Source organism: Mycteria americana, chromosome 8 (genome assembly GCF_035582795.1).
Source record: "Mycteria americana isolate JAX WOST 10 ecotype Jacksonville Zoo and Gardens chromosome 8, USCA_MyAme_1.0, whole genome shotgun sequence".
Lineage (NCBI taxonomy): Eukaryota > Metazoa > Chordata > Aves > Ciconiiformes > Ciconiidae > Mycteria > Mycteria americana.
In genome coordinates, this window is record NC_134372.1 from 26,311,376 (window position 1) to 26,330,247 (window position 18,872).

General features: G+C 54.7%; 1 protein-coding gene across 1 annotated transcript; it reads right to left on the reverse strand.

Annotated features, from left to right (window-relative positions):
* Window positions 1–5,976: 5,976 nt before the first annotated feature.
* Window positions 5,977–13,673, reverse strand: CFAP263 (cilia and flagella associated protein 263). Its single transcript, XM_075510118.1, is given in 9 exon segments — window positions 5,977–6,057; window positions 7,553–7,708; window positions 8,235–8,342; window positions 9,014–9,169; window positions 9,739–9,819; window positions 10,259–10,414; window positions 11,475–11,636; window positions 12,990–13,116; window positions 13,609–13,673. Coding segments are annotated over 9 exon segments (1,092 nt in total).
* Window positions 13,674–18,872: the final 5,199 nt, after the last annotated feature.

Here is an 18,872-nt window from a genome sequence, read left to right on the forward strand (position 1 = left end):
AATTCACTACTGACTGCAGAGTCCCAGGCCACCTTCTCTGAGGACGGCAAACACCATCATCTCTGGGTGTTAGATGGGTTTGCTCATGTGTGCTTGCTATCTGCTGAAATGAATTCAACCAAAAGGGACATGCTGGTGGCCTCATTCTGCTGTGTGTGCTGGTACCTGACCCATCCAGGCTGTGCATGCCTTTGCCATGGGAGCCTCCGTTGCAGCTTCTGCCTCCAGCACAGAACCAAAACCATCCATCGTGGCACTGGAAGTCTTACAGGATTACTCACAGATAGTTCAAATCTTGCCTTGCCTCAAATCACCTGTGAGTAATCCTGTAAGACAAAGGCACCAGCGGCCAAAAGTTGTTTTCTCACAGAGTTCCTCAGCAAAGACAAGGTGCATCATTCCTGCTGGGCACCTGGCCAGAAGGGCTGTCACCAGAAGCCAGGAGTCAGGACCTTAGTGCTAAGGCCAGCAGCAAGGGGAGCAGTGTGATCTGGAAACACAAAAGGAGAAGCATAAAATGCCAAAGACATGACTTAAGAGACATGTCTCTTGCACAACAGGGAACCAGGCTTGGGGAAGGAAGTGGCACTCGGCTCTCAAACATCTCGCTGCACTTTGGTAACGCAGGCTTTAATCAAAGCCTTTGCACTGGAGGTGTTGCAAGTACGACACAGCATTTGTTTTTCTAGGTGGTAAACTGAACGAATGTGTCTCAAAGGCTGTGAAGGTCGTGCTGTACAGACTGGTTTGGCTGGGTTGGTGTTTTACTGCAGTCAATAGATTTTTATCAGATGCTTTTACTTGTTAAATTTTCCATGGTAGTGAGAACAATCCAGCAAATAATATAAATGATGGAGCACCAGGAGCATGCAGCCAAGGAGATCACTGGTTTGGCTGGATCTCCTCCTCCACAAGGGAGGCTTTGTGCAGGCTCACAGAAGCGCCGTGTTCAGCTTGCTGTGGGCAGAGCTGGAGGCAGGCTTCGGGCTTTTTCTCTGTGCAGAGTCAGGCTGGCTTCGTTAACCACGAGGCTTAAAACTCATTAGTTCGAAGGTTGCGGCCAGGCTGCTGGGAGGCTGTGGTTCCTTGCGAGAGGTGCCTGTCTCCCAGCAGCAGTGGCAAGGAGGCAGCTGGTCCTTTGGGCAAAGGAAGAGACTTGGGCTGGCCTCAGGGAGGGTCCCGCGCTGCCCATGAGAGCTGCTATGGGGGTCATGCTTCTTTGGCAGCGCTGACCTCCTCTGAGACTTACAAAGCAGGAAGGGACAGGTGTGACCAAGCTGGCTAACCCACAGGTCAAGGACATGAGCTGGTCATTCCACCAGCACCTGGTCTCATGCAGGTTGGCTTTGACCCCTGTGGATCCAGATAACATGAAATGTCAGGTTGTGCCCACAGTGGGTCAGGTGCCAGGCACCTCCGGCTCAAGCAATGTCACTGTCAGCTGCCAGCGTCACCTTTGGAAACATTCTGTTTGTGGTGACACCGGCATCACGTTGGAACAGCCCAGCCAGTGATTGGGGACCAGCCTTGGAGTGGCACCCCTGTGGGGAGGGCAGGGTGAAACCCACCTCTCAGAGATGTTTTCCTGGCTCTTGCAGGGTTAAGTGGCCCCTTTTGGCACAAATCAACTACAAACGGGCCTTGGGATCATCAGCTGCTTCCCAGCTGATTCCCATGGCATTTCAAACACAACATCACGAAAGCCAGGGATAATACACACAAAAGGCCATTCTCAGTGGGACATATAAACACTAACAAACGGAGTTATTGCAGGAACATAGAGAGAGTACTGAATTTCCTACATGCAGGACTGACTATATCTAGGGAGAAGACGACAACCATGAAAAAAACATCCGAGGTTTCCCTGGGATGCCCTCATCCTAAACGTGTCATGGCATGGACCCTGCCCTTGCTAATTCTGCATATAATAAACATGTATTCAGATGCTGGGAAGAAATTTGTTCGGCTGATGCTGCCCTAGTCTGTACAACAGGTTTAAACAAGTGCTCGAACATGGATTTCCCTCCAGCCTTCTCCCAGCACCATTTCCCTTCCCTTTGGCTTTCTTTATCCCCAGTATTGCAGAGGGCACCCAAGGGGTTGGTCTGGGCATGTGCATCCGCAGCCACCACATGCCTCGCCAGGGAGAAGAGCAATCCAGGGATAACCTGCTGGGAGCGTCAGCCCTCCAGGAGCCCCAGTGCCTTTGCTTTCTGCCTTTCACCAGCTCCTTTCACCTGTGGCTATTAATTAGTGCATACAAGGGGTACTGTAATTTCTCTTTCTCAACAGTTTTCTCATCCTTGATGGAAAGAAGGAATTTTCACATCCCTCATACCATCCCACCTTCTCTGTCCTGCTCTCCAAAGGCACACTTGGCCTTTCATGAGCTGAGAAGGGACTTCTTGTCCCCACTGGGACCTCCCCCTGGGAAAGCCCAGCCACAGGCAGCTATAGCCTGGTAACAGCTCCTGCTACCCTCCAGGTTCCCTAACCACTACCCCTATGAACTTTGGGGTCCTTCAGTTTTTTATAAATCCCCTTAAGCAGCTACCAGAGCTCCTCCTGCCTCCTGCTGCCCTTGCTTCTGCCTGCAAGTGAGCGGGCAGAGACCCCAGTGGGCATGCAGAAAGGAAGCTCCTGGGCAGGACACTCTGTACCAGAGAGAAATCACCCAGCAGTGCCCAGGGCAGGAGGAGCTGTGCCTCAGAGATCCTTTCTGTGCAGGCAAATGCGCTGCAAGAACCTCCAACAGCGCCCTCCACCATCCAGCAATGCCAGCAGGGTCCTGTGAGCCGCCGCAGTGACGGTGAGCTCACAGAGTGGCTTGTGCCTGCATCCTGCTGCCTGGGCACCGCAGTAGCATCGGGGTGCCAAGCAGGGGGGTCAGCATGGGGCCAGCAGGGTATCGGCAGGGGTGTGATGGAGCAGGCAGAGTGCAGTAGGATGAGGCCGTGGAGAGGGGGTGGAAGCCGGGGAGCTGGGAATGGGTGTCCCTGTGTCCCTGCCTGCTGCCAGGGTGCTTGGGACGTGCAGCGCCCACACACCAGAGCAAGAAACCAGCCCAGCGCACTCAGCAACAGGCACACCAAGCCCCTCTGGGCTGGCTGCCAGCTGGCATCCAGGACACTGTCTCCCCCTCTCCCTGCAGGCAGGCAGAGAAAGGGGGCCCTGGCTCCCTGGCCCCAGCTCTTTGCCCAGCTGGGGCAGTGCAGAGATTCATGCTGCTGTGTCTCTGTGCTGCCCCAGCATCAGGTGAGAGAGGTGGCATGATCTGACCCTCACGCACTGCATGCCATGCCACCAGCTTGGCCCCGTGGGTGAGCGAGTTTGGGTGATGCTGGCATCAGTCCCAGGTGAGGTCAAAGCTTAGGACAGCCGCAGCAAGGGGACATCACAGGGAAGAGGAGGGTGGCAGGAGAGCATAGGGCCAGGCGCACCCAGCGATGTGCCCCGTTTCCCTGCAGCCTGCGGGATCCAGGCCAGCCTGTTCCCCTGGAGATCAGTGCAGGAGTCTGCGGCCATGGACCAGTTCCGTGGTGGTGGCACTGCAGGACACACAGCACAACCTCCTGGCCTTCAGCTCCATCCTGAATGAGCACTGGATCCTCAGCGCCGCATCCAGCCTGCGGAACAGGTCTGTGCCCTGTGAGGGGCCCTGCATCGCCCTGGGCTAAGCTTGGGAATCAGCAGGGAATAACACCACCTCCCAGTGCTCAGGAGGGTCTTGTCACTGCCCAGCAGCTGGGCAAGCATCCTTCAGTCAGAGCAGGGACAGGCAGAGTTTTCCCCAGGCTTTTCCTTGCACCCAGTCCCCTCTGTCCAACCCCTGCAGGCAGCAGGTGCTGGCCTTGGTTGGGCTGAGCACCATGAAGAGGCAATGGGAGGACCAGCCCCAGTATTTGATCAGCTCTGTCATCCCCCACGAAGACTTTGACAAGGTGACGCTCTACAACAACATCGCTCTGCTCAGGACAGCTGCCCCACTGGAGTTCAGCAGCATCATTCAGCCCATCTGCTTCCCCCACAGAAGCCTCTCTGCCTTGGACCTCATGAACTGCTGGGTCTTGGGCTGGATCCATCCCACCGCAGGTAGCCCCTCATTCCTCTGGCAGGGCAGAGAGCCGCCTGCCCAATCCCTCCTGCCAACAGCCCCAATGAGAGGAAGGGGAACAGGGCTTGTCCTGGGAGGAAGAGGCACCCACTGGTCACCCATCCCTGTTTTTTGGAGGCCAGGGGCTGCCCAGATGACACAGGCTCATGGTGGTCCCTTGGCCAGGCAGGGTAAGTACTGCAGCAACTTCCTGAGGATGCTCTCCATTGTGGACATGGATCCCTGCCTGCTGAAAAGGATCACTGAAACCGCATGCTGCAGCCACAGGGACACCGACAAAGTGGCAGGCTGTTTGGTAAGGGACACAGAGCGCCAACCCAGACCAGGCAGACATTTAGCCAAACCACCTCCTCCCCGTTCTGCTCGTCTCTGACTTCAGGCTGGGAGAGCAGCCAAAACACTTGTTGGGCTTCTCCTGCTCAGTCCTTACAGGAAAAGGTCCCTTCCGCGTAGCTTGCAAATAGCAGGTGTGGGAGACTGTCTGAACATGTGACACCTGTCTCTGCCTGAGCTGCAGGGTGACCGTCTCCCTGGTCCCTGGACCTCTCCCACTGCCGGGGCCTCCAAGGGACTTTGATGTGGCCAGGGTCAAAGATGCTCAGGAGGCAAAACCAAGAGGGGTTCCTTGTGGTACGTACCAAAGGCTCAGGCGTGAGGCTGGGCTGATGGGGGCATGGGCAGCCACAGGGAGCAATGCCGGTCACTTCACTGGGGCACACAGGGACATCATCAGCCCAAAGGCAGCCCTGAATCAGTGGTGCTTTGCTGCCAGTGATGATAAAGGACCAAACTGCTGTGATCTGCCCTCTGCTGACCCTGGTGAAGTCCACAGCCACCGAGAGCGATGGCAGGAGGGATACTGCTGAGACACAACCCTGCCTTTTCTGTCTCTGAAAAGGGTGATGCCAGCAACCCCGTCACGTGCCAGATTAGAGGGACTGAGAAATGGGTCCTGAAAGGCATTCTCAGTGAGGGTGGCATGAGATGCTACGGACCGTTCCTGTACACCCCAGTGTCCTACTACAGCAACTGGATCTTGGCCACCACCGAGAGGACAGAACCTCCCACATTCCCCACGCTAGTCAGGGCGCGAGCTGATCTGCAGGCTCCACCCAAAGACTGGGAAGAGGCTTCCAGACCAGCAGTGAGGATATTTCAGAAAGTTGGTTTCAATCCCAAGAAGGGAAAGACAGACCTGAACTCATCTGAGGCTGGGCCATCTGAGATGATTTATAACTCCTGCAGTGGGAAAACATTTCCCATCTCCAAGGGGCACTTACACTTGCCCCACGTGCTTGGGAAAGGGGTAGCTGCTCCCTTCTTGCTGTTTTGTTTCTTTGGGTAAATGAAGTATCCTTTTGTGATCAGAAAGCCTGCTTGGTTCATGCATGCCATGTTGAAATGATTTGCCCTATACGCTCACACTGCTCCACGCTCTTCTACTGTTGGTGCACGCTTGGAGATGTTGAACTCCCATGTCTCCCAGGGAATCCCCTCTGGTTCCTCCTGCATTAAGTGGTCACCAGGGCTTGCCCAGAGAGAAAGGACAGTTCCTGTGAACATGTCAGATTTCATCACCAGAGCATAACTGCTTGTGGTGATGGAGGGAGGGGGGAGCACTCAGAGCAGAGCTGGCTGACCTAGAGCAGGGCCTGTGGAGGGGTCAGGCAGCAGAGCCTGGTGGAAGCCAGCACATGCTGGGACAGACCAACGAGATGGACTCACAACAGAGCCATGGGTTTCTTTATCATTTCATGCAGAAGTGGTTTCATCTCACTGCAGCTTGCAGGGTGTTACATTTACCCACTTGACAGCAAACTTCCCCACAGGGTTGGCTCCTTCTGCAGCTTCCACTGCCCGCCTTACAGCATCAGACAAGCCTAGTGCTGGTTACCAGACATCTTGACCTGGTTCCATGCTCTGCGGTAGCTTTGCAAGGACATCTGCAAGAGGAGAAAGGAGAAGGCCTTAATATGTTCAGACACCAGTGATACATTCTGGAGAAAACTGCAAGGCTGGAATCTAGCCTGGCCTGAGCTGCTGTATTGCTTGCCCTTTCATCCCCCCGCTGCTCTCACCTGAAATCGGTGCTCACTGTGGCATGCTGAGGAGAGCTCCTGCAGGTCCACACCAGCTTTGGTTTCTCCCCTGAATGCCACAGGAAGCCTGGAGACCCCACACAACAGCACTGTATAGAAACCTAGAGCCCCTTGCATGACAGCAGAGGTGTTGGACATGCCCTGCCACAGAGGGGCTGGAAAAGAAAATGGGTTTATAGCCTCACTCTTATCCCAGGGACAACTACAGGTTCCTTCTTTAGCCCCTTGAGCCCTCACTGCTCTCCAGCTCCCAGAGGCTGGCAGGACTCTGGGCACTGCTGCATAGACAGCATGCAAGCCAGAGCCTGGGTCTCCCAGTCAATGGGAGCAGCTGGGTGAGAAGGGATCTGCTTGCGCAAAGACAGGCCTGCAGGCAGGCTGCCCACGAGCTCTGGGATAGCCACAGCCGGACCCCTATTTCTGAACTCACAGCACTGGCACTGATGGGTCAAGCCTAAATCCACACAGTTCTGACCTCTGAGAAAGGCTGGACCACATAAGCCCTGCCCATTGCGGATTGGGGTGCTGGAGGCCTAGCCCAGAGCCTGGATAGGCGCAAGCCCAGAGCCTTCCCCATCCCAGCCACAGATAAGCCCATCTCCACTTGAGGATGAGCAGAGTGACAACGTACAGGACCACACTATCCATCCCATCCAACCCAGCCATTTGTCTCCCCACACTGCTGTGCACACAGACATCCTGAACGGGGCAGGGATACAGACAGGTCCTGCTACCTCCAGGCTTTGACTATGCTCCTCTGCTCCTCCAGGCAGCAGGAGTTGGGGCAGGAGCAGAGTCAAAGATATTCTTGCAACTTTGCCATGAACTCATGTTTGGATCTTGGCTAGCCTTTCCTTATCAGGGAAGAGTCAAGATACAAGTGGGTAAGAAATGTTTGAGATCATCAAAGAGGATTACAAACACTGGGGAGCCATCAGGGCTCTGGAAAAGGCCAGTGCAGGTTACATATGGAGAGCCAGAAACATATCGGGCTGCCATACATCTCCTCCTTACACACACGACAGGGTTTCAGTATAGCAACAGCCCAATTCCTGTCAAATTACAAGCTGTGTCCTTGCCTTGGCTTCCCCTCTGAACGCAGTCATTAAAATTCAGCCTCCATCCTCAGGGTAAGGAGCTGCTCCGTAAACAGGAAGAGCCTCCGGCTCTGCCAGGCACAGGTGAAACCTCTCTTGCACAGCTTCCTGGCGGGTCAGGAGTGAGCACTCCGGTCCCCAGGGTGGCTGCAGGTGGGCAGGCACAGATGTGGCTCCACCAGGACCCAGGACCTGTCTGGCATGCATCCAGGCTCTTGCACACCCAGCCCAGTCTCTCTCACCTCGGCAACTGCCACCTTCCTCTCCCAAGCCTTGAGGCTGTTTTCAAAGTCACTAACAGCCATCTTCTTCTGCACGTAACTCAGCACAGGGGGGATGCCGTAGTTTGAGAGCTGCTTCCACAGCTGCCGATTCACACTCTCAGCTTCAGCTCGTTGCTGACGGAGGAATAGGGACAGAGGGCAAGGAGATCCCAGGGAAATGTCCCTCTGCCAGCTGGTGGCGTCATCCAGGGAAGCAAGCAGGCAGGATAAATTAACGCCCTGGCACTGCGGGGGAGCAGTGGGATGTATCCACCGGTGCCTCCATCCCTGCCAGGCAGCACTGCTAGGGAGCCCCTTGAACCTGCTTCCCAAAGCTGTGGTGTCCCTGCTGGTATGACAGCAGTACCAGTTCTCCCTGGGGAGGACACTGCTGATGAAAAATTCAAGGAAACAGAATTTCAAGAAGCCAGTGGCAGGTCCCTGTGGAGCCAGGGACAAAATACACAACATGGCCTGTTCTGCAAACCTGCTCATGCTCACAGGCACCTGCAAGAGCCCTGGGTCTTGCTCAGACCCAGAAAGGCACACAGGTATCCAGTTCATTGCCTCAAATGGGCATCAGTATCCAACATACCACAAAAAGTACCTCAAAAGAGTCCTCCCAAGTGAAGTCTCAGGGCCTCCCAAATCGCTCTCTTACCTCCTCCACCAGAGCAGCTTCTCTTTCAATTTTCTCAAGCAGCTCTTTCCTCTGGGAGATGTCTTTCATCAGAGACATGGACATTTCCATGGCGTCCTGCAGCTTCCTCTGGAACATGAGAGCAGGACAGCATCAGCAGGCGCAGTGGCAGCTCCCAGCCACCTGCAAAGCCACCCCTCCACTCCTCCAGCTTGGTTTCAGCTGGCAGTGCAGGAGCTCTGCTCCCAGGGGTGCTCTGTGGCACTGCTCGTCCCCTGCAGAAGGCAGCGTCATGCCCTGGTCACACAGCTACTGCTTCGTTATGTCCTCTGTGTCACACTGCAGCACAGCCCACAGCACAGCAGCCGGGGTTTAGGACTGACCCAGACAGAATGGCTGGTCAGACAGAAGCAAATAACTCAGCTGAGAAGCACTTTTCACTGACAAGAGCAAGAGGCTCAGAATGACGGCTGCAGCTCATGACATCTTTTCAAATGTCACATGTAAAAAATGTATTTTCCTGTGCAAACCAGCACCAAAGCTCTTTCGTACTGGAATTTTCCCCTGGCGTGTAAATAACCATGCTGCAAAGCATGAACCCCATCATCAGGCTGCAGCCAAATATGAATGAGGGCATCGCTGCTCTTGGTGTGTCAGGCAAATCTCCCAGCCGAACTGCTAAGTCAGTGGGAAGGCAGAGAAGTGTTCAGCATCCTCTGACTGAGAAAGGGAAGGATGCAAGAGCTCATGTGTGACCCTCAGAAGAAAGGCAAAACAGAGGTGCTGGGAGGTTCACTCACTTTATAGAAGTTGAGGACTTGGACAGTCTTCCCTGAGGTCAGTTTTAGCTGCAGCAGCTCCTGGTTCTTCTTATCAATCTTCTCCTGGTATTGGGCATTTCTAACCTGCAGCTGCTGCAAACGGACCTTACGGAGTGTCTCTCCCATCTGCTCCTTCTGCAAACCCCAAGGAAGCAGAGCTGTAGGTTGCTTACCAAAGCTGCATCCCAAGTAAGAGAGCTTTGCTCTGTGGGGAAAGCAGACCTAAAGAACAGGGTCTTTAGCGTGGCTGCAAACCTGGGGCTCGGGGAGAACTGTAAGACACAGCGTGCCACTAAGCCTGTGCTCTGTGTCCTAGCTTAGAGAGGGTCCAAGCAGTGCAGACAGGTCCCCTCTGGCGAGGCTCCTGCCATGCCAGCAGCAGCCAGCCAGTCCCCAGGGAACTGCTCTGATCCACCGTACATCTTTTCCAGGGCACAAAGGGCACAGAGAGATCTGCCAGCTTCCACTCTGTGAGACTTCTGGTCTCATCCCATGCACACAGACATGTGCCAGGTCTCAACCTGGGCAGACGACAATGCCCTTTGACAGAAGCAGCAAGGCCAGGAGCAAAGGAGGAAGGGGAGGAGGAGGAGGGCCACGCATCTCTACACAGAGCATGGCCCCCTTCATCTGCACTAGGCTGTACTCCTTTCGTTCTTCAAGGGGCCGTCTACTCCTTGCTTCTCCTCAACTGCCGCACGCACCTGCCTGAGCTGCTGCTGCAGCTTCTTCTTGTAACCCTTGAGCAAATAATTTTTTAAGCGCAACTTCTCTCTCAGCAGATCCTAAAGAAAGACAGCAGATTATAGTGGAACAGCAGAGCCTGGAAGGAGAAAGAGTACCCAGACCACACTCCTTATGGTGCGGTTCCCGTTCACCCCATCCGCACTGCAGCCTTCCCTGCTAGCTTAGAAAGGAGCCCAGCGAGAAATGCTGCTCAGCATTACCCTGCCCCAAACGTGGGGGCATGGCCGTGCACTTTCCCAGGCTCCGCTAAGGGTCCTGCATCATCTGTGCTCACAGCTGTGCTGCAGCTCTGCAGCCTGATGAGCACCTGGGCTAGTCACCAACTGACAAGTGTGACAAGGGCTGTCCAAAGAGACTTGCTAAGACAGTCTGAAAATGTGATGTAGGCCACACAGGAGTATGGGAACTAGGATTTTCCCTAACCAATGTACTTGTCAGATGACAGACCAGCCTCAAAATTTGCCATGATGCACTGACCCTCTGGCGGTTCTTCTCCTCCATGTATCTCAGCAGCTTCTCAGAAGCTATGATACTCCCTTTCTTTCTGGAGATGGTGCTGATGATGTCTTTCTCAAAGTCACTGATGGCTTTCTTAACATCAGTCCACCAAACATCTGCTTCTTCTATGACTGCCTGTAGAAATAAAGTCACGTAACAGTCAAGAGGTGCTAACTTCCCTTATTCAAACAGCTTTGGCAACAGAGAACATGGGAAAGGACCAGGCATGCTCTCTGCTGGCATTACTAGTATTTCTCCTGTGGGAGCACTGAGTTTCACGCTGTGTAGCTTGGGGTACATGGTGCAGGCTCACACAGCACTGCTACTTCACTCACTCAAAAAGGACAAGAAATAAAATCTCTCACATGCCTGAGCTTCAACATCTGTCACTCCATCCTGACCTACAAACATTGCCAGTCTGACTATGCCAACACAAGACAAAAAATTACCACCCTTTATTTACTGCATATGCCCTGTGGCCACACAACAGGGATGGGCTGCCTGCTTCACCTCTCCTGGCCACTGCAGGCAGCATCAGTGGTCTGAACCGAATGCAGAGGTCTCTCCTTCCCCAAAAGCTCCTGAGCATCTTGACTAAGAGGAGGTCTTGGCAGCCAGCACAGGGCAGGCAGGGATGGTCATACAGCCACAAGGAGCCAGCAGCAGGAATGCAGTGTCAGAGACTTGGAGCATGCTCTCAAAAATCCCAGAGACAGCAGAAAGGTAGACCCCAGAGAGAACTGCATGGAGCCCAGCCAAATCAGGAAGCTTCTAGGAGCTGCTAGAATGAAAAATATGTCTGGCACAAAGGGCACACCTTCAAGAAGCTGACAAAAAGAAGATCTTTCTTTTTTCTTTCAAGTGTTGACTTCTTCATCTCACATAGCAGATCTGAGCTTCTCTACCTAAAAATCTTCCCCTCGCTTGTATTATTATTAGTTCCTGCCATAATAAGATCCATCTTTAGAGGCTGGGCACCTCTGATCTCTGTTGATGTACTTGCCTTCAAGAAAGGGGTGAGGTGAGAGGACAATTCTGGCTCCCACTCTCAACTCAGGACCACTCACAGCTATGAACAGCCCTCAGCCCTCACCAAGCAAGTCTGTCTCATGCCTGAGTGATGGCATGTTGAAAGAGGTGTGAAAAGTAACAAGACTGTTTGACACCTTGGTGATCGTAAGAGAGAGAGTCATACCTCGAGGTTCCGCAAAGTCTGCTCTGACTCCTCCTTCATCCTCTGAATCTCATCCTTCATCTCAGTCAGCTCCCTCTCAGCCAGCTCACATTTCTGCTCCACTGTCAGGCCTACAAAATAGTCCATCGCACCATGCAACTTGGATTTGTACCTACCACGTGTCTGCAAAAACCAAGGAACAATGCAGATGCTGTTAGAAAGCCAGCACTGGCCAACTGTTGCTGCATTTGCCTGTATTCAAAAAGAAAATTATCTCAATGGTCACGTTAGCGGGATTCCAGCTTACAGCAAGGACAAGGAGGCCTCTCCAGAGCAGATGTAACTCAGGGGCACACCTGGGCTGACCCGATCTGTCCTCTCATCCACCCACAAAACCCTCCTACACAAGCGCTTTCAGCTCAATTCAACAGACAAATCCAGGGCTAGAGGTTAAATCCAATGTGACAGCTTCATGTGGGCAGGTAAAACACCTCTTCATAGCAAAGGTGCTAACTGTTGTGTAGGACAGATGGGGTCTCCTACCACTGCCTGGGTCAGACACCCTGAGCAGCTGAGCTTACTGCAGCTCAGGCGGGCTGGAGTATGCTCTCAGGAGAACTGACACCACTTGGGAGCAATTCCCAGTGCTGTGGGGACACAGTGAGGCAGGCACTGCTTTGCAGTGGGCAAGTGCCCACCCAGCCAAAGGCAAAGTTTCTAAGGGCTCAGTCTGGGACTAACCAGAAAGCAGCTACTTTGTACTCAGGCAGGCGCTAAAACCCAGTGCAGGAGCTCCACTGCAAAGGGTCTAGACCTTCTCTTCACTCTGTCTCTGGTGAAAAGGTGACGTTCGGGCCAGGAGGTAAAAATCTGCTCCAAAAGCCTGTTCACGGCTCCAGCAAGAATGAAGAGAGCAACACGTGCTCAGCGGAGGTTCCCGAGTGTGGATGCACACAGGTCTGAGCCTATGTGAACTTCCCCAGGAGGGAGGAGCAGAGCGTCCCATCACAGACCTGGCACAGCCTTGGACAAGTCTCCTGCTTTCTTGGCACCAGCCTCCCTATTTGTTTAACTTCTACTTCAAATTATGCTGTGTGTGGGTTACCTCATTTCCAGATCTCCCTGGCACTCGCTGTTCCGGAGGACACAGTGCTGTCACACAGGGAAGAAACAGCATAAGCTGGAGGAGGAGAAATGAGAAGGCAGCCTGGCCTTTACACTGAGTGCAGGAACAGCAAGGCAGCCCAAACTCTTACACCTACAAGACCAGCAGCACCTTTTTGCAAGCAGGTGTCTAGGTTAAGGGCTCATCACTGTGAAGCCCAAGTTCAGAGGGCTGTTGGAGAACTTTCTTCATCACATTTCAAACCAGGGAGCTTGCCTGCTGACCTCCTGTCAGATGACCACTGAGATCAGGAGGTCAGAGGAGCTGCAGAAGGAGGAAGGGTCATGGCTCTATTGCAGTAAGGCGGCAGCCAGACCCGAAAACCCAGAACCTGCAGCCACACAGCCGCTGCCCTGGCCCCGTAGCAGTACCTGCATCAGCTCCAGTGAGGCATCGTGCATCTCAGACAGCAGCCGGAGTGACGGGCCACACGGCTCCATCTTATGGTACCATTTCTCAAACATTTCTGCCTCAGTTCGGAGCATGGCGTTGGTGTGGCTGTGAGGAGGAGGGGGTCAGGCTGAGCCCTCAGCCAAGCTAAGCACTGCACCGGGGAGAAGCTGAGCCAAAACAGGCAACCGCAGGGCACAGCGGCCAACCCGAAAGGGGCGGGAGGGCCTGAGGTCACCCCCGCCAGGACACAGGGGCTCGGCCAGACCGGCTCCTTCCCGGACCCGAAGCGGCCGGCAGAGCCTGGGGCACCGGCTCCCCCTGGGGGTCTGGGGCGAGAGAGCAGGCAGCCTGGCTCCAGACCCCGACCACGGCGAGGCAGCACCCGTGGCCCAGCTGGACAACCGGGGCCTCTGGGGATGGTGCCCATTGCGAGGGCAGCCGGGGTCACCCGGCCCTGCCCTCCCCAGCCCTGCCCACCGTGGCCCGGCCCTGCCGGGGGTTAAGGCCCAGCGACGCCCCGAGGCCTGGCCCGGCCCCTGCAGCCCCCAGCGGGCCCCCGCAGCCCTAGGACCCCTATCCCCGCCCGGCCGCCGGTACCGCGCCTCCCGCAGCTGCGCCCGGAGCTGCGGCAGCAGCACCGCCGCCAGGCCCCGCTCCGCCATGGCCGTCTCCTGGCAACGGTGGGGGCGGCGCGCGCTGTTGGCGGGGCGGTGGACAGGAACACGGGGGGGACAGGGGGGACATGGGAGCACAGGGGGGCACGGAGGGACACGGGGATCCCCGGGGGCACGGGATACAGGAGCGACACGGGAACACAGGCAGACATGGGACATGGGTACAGGAGGCATGGGACATGGGGGGACATGGGACACAGGCCCAGGGGGACATGGGACAGAGGACATGGGGACACATGGGACACAGGGGGCATAGGGGACACGGGGGGAAATGGGACACGGGGGGGACGTGGGACACAGGATATGGGGACACACAGGGACAGGGGTCATGGGTGGACATGGGCACGGGGACAGGGGGCACGGGGACATGGTGACACAGGGATGGCAGCATGGGGACACGGGTGGACATTGGACATGGGACATGGGACACAGGACATGGGGGGACATGGAGATGGGGGAATGGAGGGACACAGGGACAAGGGGCATGGGGGGACACAGGGGCACAGGGACACATGGACACACACGTACGGACACACATGGGGGTCGCGTACACACACACGCACATGCACATACATACACACACACCTGGACACACGTGCATGCACACAAACTGACACAAGGTCACAGACATGCACACACACATGCAGTGCAGGCCCTGCTTCCCCACCCACACAGGGTCCTGGGGGGTCCTGCAGGCCTCCAGGGTGGGGGAAGGGTGCTGCTGGAAGGGCATGGGGGGGAGGCAGCCCCCCCTGTGACACAGCTGGCCGCTGCCCGAGGGGCTGCAGCTCGGAGGGGGTCCCTGAGCCCTCAGTGGGGGGTTGGCCGGAGTAACACAGGGGGTCTCCTTGGATGCGCATTGCTCCTGCTCCTGCGGTGCCCACTCCTAGAAGCTCCTGGTTAGGCGCTGCCTCCTGGCTCGTCCTTGACAGACATGCCAGACAGGATCCGGCCCATCAGCTGGGCAGCGAAGCCTCCGGAGAGGTGCAGGCAAATGCTGGCCCCCAGCTCACATTTGGGGTGCACCTGCACCACGGCAAGGGTTTCTCTGCCTGTGACGCTGCAATCTTCCTCTTACAGACTCTGCTTCATCACGGTCTGGCTGTAAAACTGGGGGGAACACTAGCACCAGTCCTGAAGGCAGCTGCCCCCACAGGCATGCCTAATTTTAGGAGCTTTGTGAGGGTGTGGCGCATCGTTTCTAAGTGTCCCTGTTGCTGATCGTGGCACAGATCGTGGCACAGTGATGTGCTCTGACTTCCTCGTGCTGGATACTCAGGACCAACAGTGGCAGGCGGCAGGTCTGTTTAAATGTGCATCTCACCCCCGAAAGTTGATGATGTGGACAGTGATGCATCTCCATGGCTTTTCTGGGATGAGGGATGGAAGTCAACCTAATTATATAAATGGGAACAAAATCAATGCCCTGGCAATGCTGGTCCTATTTCTGGCCAGAACATGTCAAAACTCAACTTCAAACCGCATCTTGAGTCATAACCGCATCTGATCCATGGGAGGAACCATGCTTCTTGGCCTCATTGGGTGCAGGGATGAACACCCCTCATTGCAGGATCTTCATCACATACAGAACTTGATGCCAGAAATCAAGCATTTTGAGATGAGGAGGAGGGGACAGCACGTATGTGACACAGCCTGGAGGTCCTCTTTGTGTGCAGGGTGGGATGGGGATCCCATGAAAAAGCTTAACATGGGGTCATGAATTAAAACCTGTGTTAAAAGCAGTGCTTGTTTGAGCTGGCTGATTAAGACCGCAGAGATAATTATAACACCAGACTGTCGGTCTCTGCACTGGCCCACGTTTTGTGATGCTCTAATCTGAGAGCCAGTATTTCATTGTTCAGTAGGATGGGGAGAGGCAGCTGAGTGACGCAGAGGAACCATGATGGGATGGTGGGCAGAGACGGCATCTCTGGAGGGTCCGGCAATGTTGTGCTGCAGGTTTTGCAGCTGCAGGAACATGGGACGCAGATTTTAAGAAGTTTATAGCTCTGTCCAGCTGCACAAAGCTTTTCAGAGGTCAGCAGGAGACTCAGCACATCTCTGCCAGAAGATTTGTCTCTTGCCAAACACCAGGCTCTAGAGCTCTGAAATACCTTCAGGACAAGATCTCCGGGTGTTTTTGACAGCTGAGAACATATTTTCCCTGACTTTGCTCTAGGAAACAGCTGGACCTTTCTGGCCAGATTTGAAAATAGTAATAATAGTAATAAAAACAGCTCACTAGCATTTCATAGAAAATAGGTAAAGCTTGGCAAACTTTCCTATAACTGCAAACAGGGCTTTTTGCTGTGGGAAGCGCCAGGCAGCATCAGAAACCAGCAGGCAGCCCCGGTTCCTAGAGCCGGGCAGCCGAGGTGTCAGCTGGAGGAGCTGGCAGCACACCGCTTTCCTGCCAGAAATCAGCCTGGCAAGCCAGTTCGGTAGCCTGTGTCATGCTGGAAAGTGCCGAGGAAGATGTCACTGATGATGAAACTGCTGACAACCCGGCGAACTCTGCCGGGAAAATGATCCTTCAGAAAAATTTTAGCCAACTCGATGTTTGAGCACCTATGCCCAAATAGCAGCACTCTGTGGAATGCAAATCTCCCTTTTAATGCAGGATTTTACCCTGGTCCCATGCAGAATTTACTGGGAGAGATGAACGTCTCAGCTGTGTACCAGTGCAGCTCTAGCCGTCTCGCTCTGTGAAAAAGCCATACACGCATGCCAGTATCACAACGCCACTTTAAACCTATGACTCAATGCCTTTGCATATGCTGTCATAAATTCTAATTTATGCAAGGGCTGACTGCTTTGCTTATGCATTTCTGCATCTCCTCTGAGACACAGGAGATGATGTTCATCTTCGCACTGCAGTCCTGGTAGGAAGAGGCTAGTAAGCTGGACTCTGGATATGGCAGACTTCCCCAAGGACAGCTGATTTTCCTCTCACTTTGCTAAGATACATTCAGCCGGAGTGGGTGTTGAGCTTGCCTTTTCTCTACAGTGCTGAGTGCCCTGGGAGAGCGAGCATTTTGAACACATCCTCCTTGTTTTCCAAAGATCCTGTGAAAGTCTTGCCTGGACTGCATTCTGTCAGGACCCAAAGTATAAAATGATAAAGTCTTGTTGGGTTTTCTCATCATTCAGTCTCAGGCACCTGGAAAGCTCACTGGGTTTTGCAGTGCACAGTTGACTCCATGTGCTTATCTTTCCAGGGATACTTTCCTTAGGTTTCCTCAAAGCCTCAAAGCCCAGCACTTACACCAGCTTTAGCCCTGTGAATCAAGGACCCTGTGGGTCGTCTTCCTTTCTTAGCACCCAAAGGAAAAGAAAATCATCTCTCTACATACTTCCATCAGGGAGAGCAGCCTAAGGCTTACCTCTTCTGTTTACCAAGTGCTGCTTTTCCCATTAATAGCAATACCAAGAAGTGCAAAACCTACACACAATTTGAAGGCTCCAACCTCACCTTGGTTTTGACTTGAAAGTGCACACCTTCAGAAAAGGAAGGACAGTGGTGGCGCTGTGACCTGATGGCTGGAAAGGCTCTTCGGCAGCCAGCATGAAACAGCCTTGGAGCCAAGTCTAATTTCCATGTTTGGTGGCCAGCCAGGAGCAGCACCAGAGTAAGACCAAGCAACCCATGTCCCGAGCTCCACTTGTCACCTCATGGGCTGGTGGCTGGTGCTGAGGCCTGGCTGCACCCGCCCAGCATGGGCTTGGGAAAGGGCTGGAGTTGGCAGCTCCCCTGGGACTCACCAGGCACCAGGAGTTGAAGGGTGTGAGGTGGGTTGACAACTGGCCCAGAGCGTGGTGATTAGTGGTACGAACTCTAGTTGGAGGCCAGTCACTAGTGAGGTACCCCAGGGGTCAATACTGGGTCAATACAGTCCTGTTGGGAAGCAGCTTTTCTGAAAAGGACCTGGAGGTCCTGATGGACACCAAGCTGAACATGAGGCAGCAACGTGCCCTTGCTGCAAAGAAGGTGGATGGTCTCCTGGGCTCTGCATTAGGTAAAGCATTGCCAATCCAATCATCTTCATTAATGATCTGGATGATGGGGCAGGGTGCACACTCAGCAGGTTTGCAGATGACACCAAACTGGGAGGAGTGGCTGATACTCCAGAGGGTCCTGCTGCCATCCAGAGGGACCTGGACAGACTGGAGAAATGGGCTACTAGGAACCTCCTGAAGTTCTCCTGAACAAGGAGACATGCAAAGTCCTGCCTCTGGGGAGGAAAAACCCCAGGCACCAATTTACACTGGGGGCCACCCAGCTGGGAAGCAGCTTGGCTGAGAAGGACCTGAGGGTCTTGGTGGAAACCAGGCTGAACATAAGCTGCAAAGAAGACTAATGGTGTCCTGGGCTGCATTAGGCAAAATATTGCCAGGAGGTGGGGGGAGGGGATCCTTCCCCTCTGCTAAGCAATGGTGGGGCCACCCCTGGGGTGCTGTGTCCAGTCCTGGGCTCCTCAGTACAAGAGAGACAGGGACTGACTGGGGAGATCCCAATGAACCGCCACGAAGGCCATGAGGGACTGGAGGGAGGGTGCAAAGAAGAGGGAGCCAGGCTCTTCTCAGTGGTGCCCAGTGCCAGGACCAGAGGCAGTGGGCACAAACTGGAACACAGGAGGCTCTGTCTGAACATCAGGAGACACTTTTTCACTGTGAGGGTGACTGAGCACTGGCACAGGTTGCCCGGGGAGGCTGTGGAGTCTCCATCCTTGGAGGTATTCAGAAGCTATCTGGACACGGTCCTGGGCAACTGGCTCTGGGTGGTCCTGCTGGAGCAGAGGGGTTGGACCAGATGATCTGCGGAGGTGCCTCACCTCAATCAGCCTGTGGTTTTGTGAAGTCCCTCCAGAGGAACATGGAGCCTTTCCTCCATCCAAGGTCCCAGCTTGGGTGTGACAAGAGGTGATGGGGTGACGGGGTAATGAGGGACTGTGACAGGGGCTATGGCAGGTGATGATGGGGGTGAGGGTGTAACAGGGGACTGACCAGGGGTGTTACAGGACTGAGGTGGGGTGACAGGGGGGGCAGAGGTGATAGGGTCTGCAATAGGGTGTGAGGGGGTGACAAGGGTGTCAGGGTGTGACAGGGGTGTGACAGGGTGCGACAAAGCCGTGATGGGGACAGGAGGAGGCTGGGTGGGCATGGGAAGGGTTTGGGTGACGAGGCCGT